This window comes from Alligator sinensis, unplaced genomic scaffold (genome assembly GCF_000455745.1).
Source record: "Alligator sinensis unplaced genomic scaffold, ASM45574v1 scaffold505_1, whole genome shotgun sequence".
In the NCBI taxonomy this organism is placed as follows: Eukaryota; Metazoa; Chordata; order Crocodylia; family Alligatoridae; genus Alligator; species Alligator sinensis.
The window spans coordinates 2417226-2424956 of NW_005841940.1; the positions used below are offsets into that span (position 1 = coordinate 2417226).

Below are 7731 nucleotides of genomic sequence, written 5' to 3' on the forward strand. Positions count from 1 at the left end.
CTACATGAGATAACGTCAAATCAGCAGCACTCAGGCAGGGCTGGGTGAGTAATTATAAACCAGAGCAGTGCATGATTTCCTAACTAATTCAGATAGCTAGTGTGGGACTTATTGCTGCAACAATACTGGTAGCAACGTAAGTACTCAACACTTCCTCTGTTTCATTTATGAAGTCCCCCTCCCCCTGCTCCATCTCTCTTGCTCCTGAGATGGCATTTACCCTGGATAAGAAACAACCATGAGAAAAAGATAGCAGTGGCCCTAGTCTGTTAAGGCAGCTATGGTATTCTGATCCTATCCAACAGCAATTTGGTAACAGCCAGCACCAGTCTGCCTAGATATACTTTTCACTGAGGCAAGACCACAAAGAACCTATACTGTCTCCTACATTGTACTGTAAGAGAAAAGGCAAAATTCAGAAAACTTCCTGAATTAAGGGGTAAGTAGGAGTCACGCGTGGAGGAATTCAGCATAATTGTTTGAGGTAGGATCATATGCTATTTGCCAAATGACCATCTTATTTCAATTATGGATTGTTTGCAATCAGCAGTTTTACTGGAAACTTTAAAATGTCTTTTTTTTCTTTAGTTCAGATTGTTTTAAATAGCATTTCTTGTTTCTGTATTAGGTGCCAGGACACTGACCCAGACTGAAATCATCCAAATTTCTGTTCATGAAAGAGGCATTAACTCTAGTTGGACTGATGCAAGAGAATAAGCAAGTGTCAAGCAAGCTTCTGAGCACAGCTAAACCCATTCACTTCAGTCCTGAACTTGAATCCTACTACTCAAGTCCTGGAGCCCCTCTTCAACATGCAGTGTTTTGTGATGTGGACAAAGATTAAGCAGAGACCAAAAATTCTGTTAATTTGAGACATGAGCCAAACATGAACGTGGAAGTTTTAAACCTTACAATGAGACCTGTGCGCCATTTTAGCAATGTTTCTTTCGATACCCCCAGGCTCTCAAAGAGCTTTCAATTAGAGAGTATAAGATACATTTTGGATGGGTCTGCTCCAAAAAAATAAACAACGGCCCAACACCCTAAATGACCAACAGCAATCATCTATATTCTCTGCCCTTTCTAGATGGATGGAAATAAAAGTGAACGCCCCTTAGTTTAAGGACGAGTACTAATACAACCCAAGTACTGAATGCCTTGTAATCCCTGACACGACGTGCTTCAACTCAGTAAATACCTGTGGCATTTGCTGTCCGCCCAAAGGAATGGAGCTTGGAGGCGTGGCAGATACAGCTGTGGTAGGCGGGAACCGTGGTCTTATTTGCATCCCACCTCGGGCCATAGTTGCGGTGATCATCTTTGAGGACAGAGGGACAACAGACAAAAGTAATCGCAAAACAAGAAATGCAGTGCACTGGCAGGATGAGAAGCACATGCAACCTCCAGGGTGGGGTGGGGGCAATCTCTACAGTGATCTCTCCTCCAGAGATGAGCCTGATGTATCTGGTTTACAAATCAAATCCCCTCCTTCATATACCCTCCATTTCCATTTGTAGAGGGCATCCAATGAATCTTAGACATCTTCTGTAGGCTGATATCTAGATTCGACCATATGGTAAAGAAGGCAACAACAGCATTATCATTTTTTTTAAAGTTTTCCCAAATTTTGCCTGACAACTTGATATTCTAACAGTATTGGAAACAAGGGCTCTAAGATTGCTGTCAAGAATGCTCAATACAAGAAGCTTCTTTGTTCATATAGTGCCTTAAGTTTGTTTCTGAAGTCCTCCTCCCTATAACAGATTCATCAGAGGATTGAAAACCTACAGCAATAAATACTGCGTTCAACATAATGGGAATTGGAGGACATTTCAATAGCAACCATCCCTAAAAATCCTCCAATGAATCCTGCCATTGAGTAAGCAAGACCTCAGAACAAGGTGACCTATGGCAGTATAATGATTCCAAAGAAGAGGCTTCCATCATTGCAACAAAAAGGACTTCTTGGTTTAGTAGAAAGGACTTTTCCTTCCTTCCTTCTTACCACAACCCTGAGCCTAAGATAAATGTATAGTCATAAAGATAAAGATTGAATTGCCATTGGATGGGCACCCTTTCCCCTTTAAAAAACTAACCAACTATCACAGGGTCACTAGAGCCAATGAAATAAGATTGCCCTCAGGTTTGTTCATCCCTCTGATTCCTAAATTGAAAGGGCTCAGAAGAATCCCTTGTAATATAAACATCACTTGGGACACATTTTGTAGGTCAGTGCTAGAGTGGCTCTATATTTTAAAATACTATTAGGGATGAGCTACTCTCCAGAAATATCTATACAGGGTCCTAGTTCTAGTAAGCCAGACAGATTAGTCATGTATACCCGCAGAGTTCTCCGTTATTTAAAGTACTATAATTATTACACCAGCTGTGCCATAAGTTAGAAGTCTGATGCAAATTTTACAGAAATTTAGCACATTGTTACTACCAAAGATCTCTGGTTTCCAATTTCAGGCATCTCAGAACAAAGAGATCCTTTTTACTGCCTTGACTGAACTGGTGACAGAACTCTCCCGCTTTCTTTTTTCCAACCCACATCTTACTAAGGACACTGGCAAAATCAAACTAGTCTAGCTGTGAAGGAAGTCCCCTTTCGTTGAATGATTGTAGGCATTCTTGCTTAGTGTTCTGTGTCAATGGATTGAAGCAGCCAGCAACATGTCTCTAGAGAGTCAGAGAATGCATGTGCTTACAATTGTTAAAATAAATAAAATTAAATTACAACACAGCAAGACTGAAAAAGGAAAGCAATAACTGATAAAGAAAATAGCATCAAATTCAGCACAGCTGTTAGTTCACAACATCAGAGCAATGAGGTCCCCTTCCATCCAAGCAATGAAGGATGGTCAGAGACAGGATTTCGAAAGGTAAACAAATGAAAGCTTCAGATACCACACACACGTGCACATATACACACACAGCATGCAACGGCCACCACAAGCAAACACAACAACCCAGCATTGGCACAAAGCACAGGTGGATGCTACAGAGTGCAGTGAAGAGCTACAGTTATCAACATGAGAGCTGGTGGAGCAACACAACCCTAACAAAAAGGAAATTGCTGGCAAAAGAGCTAACCCTTGAGGCACAGTCACCCCACCAAACAGACCCACATGTGCAACTCTGAGGGTCCAGGAATGCATGTCAAAACTCAGGGATGTTTTGCTGCACCGCACATACCCTTTTGGTTCCATTTCTTGTGCCACACCACCAAAGTGTGCAATAGAGAGAATTTCCTCTAGTGTCAAGATAATGAGAAACCCACTCTTTATTAAGGAGTTTGGCAAATCACTAAGGACCAACAGGACAAACTCCTGATTGAATGACTTCTTGCTGTGCAGGTGTTTGAGGTTTGGTTGGGGGGGGGGGGGGGGGTGGTTTGGTGTTTTTTGTTTTTTAAACAAGAGTGTACTGTTGGAAAGGGAGAAAACATACCATTAGATTACACTGAGGCCATCACCTAGGAACAAGGTTTTCACCTCTTGATATCTTTAGAGGTGTTCAACAAGTTAATTATAGATTTCTGTTGGGTCAGTAAGAACTCCTGCCCCTTTGGTATTACAGTGATAGAAAATGGTTCAAGAGATTGCCGTTGCTTTATGCAAGCAAACAGGACAGCCATGTGTCATCAGCAAGGCTTTTTGTTGTAAAAAGGGAAGGTTTCTGTGAAGATGCTACTCCTGTAACAGCTTCTGGAGGCGACTTTATGCTGGAGGCAGGAAACATTCTCGACAGTCAAAAAACAGGACATTAACTTGAGGAAGAAGAGTCCTGTCCCAGAGATGGACAGAAGAGAAGAGGGAATTTTCCCTCTTGTCAGCACGGAGGTGGAAAAGGATCTTGGAGTCATTATTGACTCCAAGATGAACATGGCTCGGCAGTGTGGGGAGGTGGCTAGGAAGGCCAACTGTACCTTGTCGTGCATCCACAGATGCATTTCAAGCAGGACCAAGGAGGTGATCCTCCCCCTCTATGCGGCACTGGTCAGGCCGCAGCTGGAGTACTGCGTCCAGCTCTGGGAGCCGCACTTTAAGAGGGATGTGGACAGCATCGAGAGGGTCCAGAGGAGGGCCACTCGCATGATCAAGGGACAGCAGGGCAGGTCCTATGAGGAAAGGTTACGGGACCTGAACCTGTTCAGCCTCCAGAAGAGAAGGCTGAGGGGGGATCTTGTGGCCTGCTATAAACTAGTCAGGGGGGATCAACAGGCACTGGGGGAGTCCCTGTTCCCCCGAGCACCGCTAGGAGTGACCAGGAATAGCGGTCACAAGCTGGCAGAGGGAAGGTTTAAGTTGGACATCAGGAGGCGCTACTTCACGGTCAGGGCGGCTAGGGGCTGGAACCAGCTTCCAAGTGAGGTGGTGCAGGCTCCCACCCTAGGGGTTTTTAAGAGGAGGTTAGATGACCATCTTGCTGGGGTCGTTTGCCCCCAGTACTCTTTCCTGCCATGGCAGGGGGTCGGACTAGATGATCTGCCCAGGTCCCTTCCGACCCTAGAAACTATGAAACTATAAAGGGATAAACCCCATTATTTGATATTTTACATCAACTTGAATATAAAAGCTGAAGTCTTAAAACTTACAGATTTGTTCTAAATGCAGTCAAATTCCTAGGTTTGAGGATTCAGGATTCCCCAGACACCCAAGGCTCATGGAAAGCATCATGCTGGCATCACCAGATTGATGGTAAGCCAGCTCCTTGTTTTCCAAGAGCAACAAGCAAATCTGCATTCTGTGCATCTCAAGTCACAGCAGAACAGAGCAGCTTAAACTTTGTTTAAACATAAATTCAGCTGGTCACTAGTCTTCATAGCAATTCTGTAGTGCTTTCTGTGGACAGTGGTAACTAGGACACTGCACACTCAATATACCTGCTCCATCAGTGAGCACACTGGCATTCTCATAAGGAGTTGGATAGCTAAGCAGTGGAATGCTCATCTACCTAAACAGTCAGTATGACCACTGCAGAGAAGGGTTAAATTCCTGCTCTCATTTAATTTCATCCAAGGTAGGACTTCAAACTGACTTTAGTTTTACTCAAAAGATGCTGGACAGAAACTTCAAGGAAAAGGAGACAATATAACAGCATTGATTCAAATCCCAAGACCATTTGAGAGTTACAAGACACAGAAGTCATATAAGACATGAGTGTTATGGTTGGGTTTGCTTATAATAAAACTTTCTCTGAAAAGAACAGATAACTCAAAGGATCATTATACATTTTAGAGGGTTGTACATGGAATAAAGAGTATATAAAGAGTATTTTTATAAGAATAAAAATCTATTTCTCTAAAGAAACCTAATCTTATAAATGAAAGACAATTCAATCATTCAATCAATGCTCTCAAGACCAGAACTATATTGAAATATTCAGCACCCAAAAATACTGAAACAGCAAAAGTTTTTAATATATACAATACTTGGTTATACCAAGTACAAAAATATATATTTAGTTATTGGACAGAATAGCATTAATTTAATTTTAGTAGATTTATAATGTAAAAGCATGGTTATAATTTGAGTTTAAGGGAATAAGCCTACCCCCAAATCGGATCTAGAAAGCTTTTATCCACCCCAACAGTGACCGATACCACGTTCTCTCTAAATTCAGTCTACATGGCTATGTAGCTGTGATGCAAAACCAGCTGTCAACCACCTTATCACCAGAAGCTTTCCAGTAGCACTGTGGTATGAAGCCACCTGTACAGGAATTCATCCAATGAAGCAGGAATTAAAACTGCCCCACATGAACACAATCCATCTGCTTATGAGTTGGAGAGAGTATCATTAAAGGAGTGAAACAGCAGGGTCCTGATAGCCATCTCCTAACTGACTGTAGCTCCCACCTGGAAGTTATTCATGAAACAAAAGGGAAAAAAAAGTTTTCAAAGCATATGTTTAAACTGTAGTGAATGGATTCTGTGTTGCCACCAGTGCTGTGTCAGCTGTACTTACCACTGCTTATCTTTCATCTGGTGTCAACATAATGCAAGAAATATAAAAGGCCCAGGATAGAAAGAGGTGCAATTGCCTAACCAGAATTTAACAACCAACAAGATGGTGTCTTTGGGCCATATTAGGCTATAATCATAAGACACTATTTTTGGTAAAGACCTGAGGGATATAGGTGGGAAAAACCACTAACTGTCACAGCTCACCCTACAGACAAACTTTGAAGTGATGAAGGGGTTTAGAGTATTAAGGCCAGCAGATTAGTACTGGCAGGAGCATGGCACAGTGGACAGAAAGTCAGGAGACCCATGTTCTATATATCCAGTGCTGTCACTGATCCTGAGCCACCATTTTCCCCACCTGAAAACGGTGATAATTTTACTTACCAGTGTTTGTAAAATGCTTCGAGATGGATCACTATAAATGTAAATCACTAAATATTATATCAGACTCTTGGGAAGGTCCAGTGACTGCTTCGGCTCAAGCCCAAAGGACTTCTTCCCTTTTAGTGCTCACAGAGGATCACAATCACCATGCCTACAGAGTGCATTTCAGAGTAAGAAAAACTGTGGGCTGGTCAATGAGTCCTACAAGAGATACCAAGTGAGGACTTTGCATTTGTGATAGTTTACATGTGCCATTTATCTCAACAATTCACATCCAAACTAAAAACAATCTACATCTATTACCCATGTCACTCAGAACAAACGGGAGGGAAACAGGATGAAAGGAAGTAAAAGAAAGTGGTGGAGGAATGCTTTACTACTTATGCTACTATTTTTGTGCTTGGCACATGGAGATGAAGGGAGATCACGTGTGAGTTAACATTGGCAGGCACAGATTCACAGAAGAAAAATCAGTTCACATGACAAGGCAGTCATCTAAGGAAGTGTTATGAAAGGAGAAGTGAAACACCCCAGGAACCAACAGTTAGACCTGTAGCACAATCACGACAGGCAGTCTTAATAACGTGCATTGCTGTGTCACTACAGGCAACAGTATCTGACCTATTCAGGACAGGCATGCACAGATAGGATGTCAATGAAATCCTGCCTCCAACTCATGGCAAATGGGAAACAGTGCATAATAGCCCATATCTCCTTCAGAAAGAGACAGCAGATGTCAGACCTTCATTCGAAAGCCACCAGAAACCCATCTCCATGCTCAATTTTAGCATGCACTCACTACAGGCCTGCACTAGTGACATTGGCTCTAGGGGCCCTTACCTGCCCTGAAGCTCCCATCTGAGCAGCCTGGGCCTGAGCTGCTTGGACTGCTGCCGCTGCCTGTTGCTGCTGCTGCTGCTGCACCAATTGAGCTCTTACCTTAAGTATTAAAAGAAAAAAAAAAGGGAGTAAACAGGCATAACTGGCTATGGCAGAAGTGACCTTTCTATTGCATTATATCAACCATGTCTCCGGATGTATCCTTCAGTTAAGAGCAAACAAGAATAAAGTCAGGTATACAGTTACACTGTGATCATGTCTGACCTGCTTTATGAACATACATACTCCATTCCTACGAATTAAAATAAACCTTCCCAATGCCACATAGCTCACCTTTGAATTCCCCTTGCAACTCTGTCCCCATACTGCTTTCCTCTAGACAGCCTCAGTTACCAAAGGTACCCAAGCTGGGTTAATTTCAGTCAAGCACACAATATTAAATGCCTGTACACTACAGCTGTTTTGAATTACTGTGCATTTCACTACAACTATTGCAAGTAGGCAACATGTCAAGCGTGCTCCTGGCAAGCAGGAAT

General features: G+C 42.5%; 1 protein-coding gene across 1 annotated transcript in view; it reads right to left on the reverse strand.

The window, feature by feature from the left end:
- Nucleotides 1-7731, reverse strand: part of MED15 (mediator complex subunit 15) — a 39627-nt gene that overhangs the window by 13138 nt on the left and 18758 nt on the right. The window contains exons 8-9 of the mRNA XM_025199283.1: nt 7196-7294; nt 1199-1318 (exon numbers count right to left, since the gene is read on the reverse strand). Coding sequence (XP_025055068.1) covers nt 1199-1318; nt 7196-7294 — 219 coding nt within the window. The remainder of the gene's footprint in view (nt 1-1198; nt 1319-7195; nt 7295-7731) is intronic.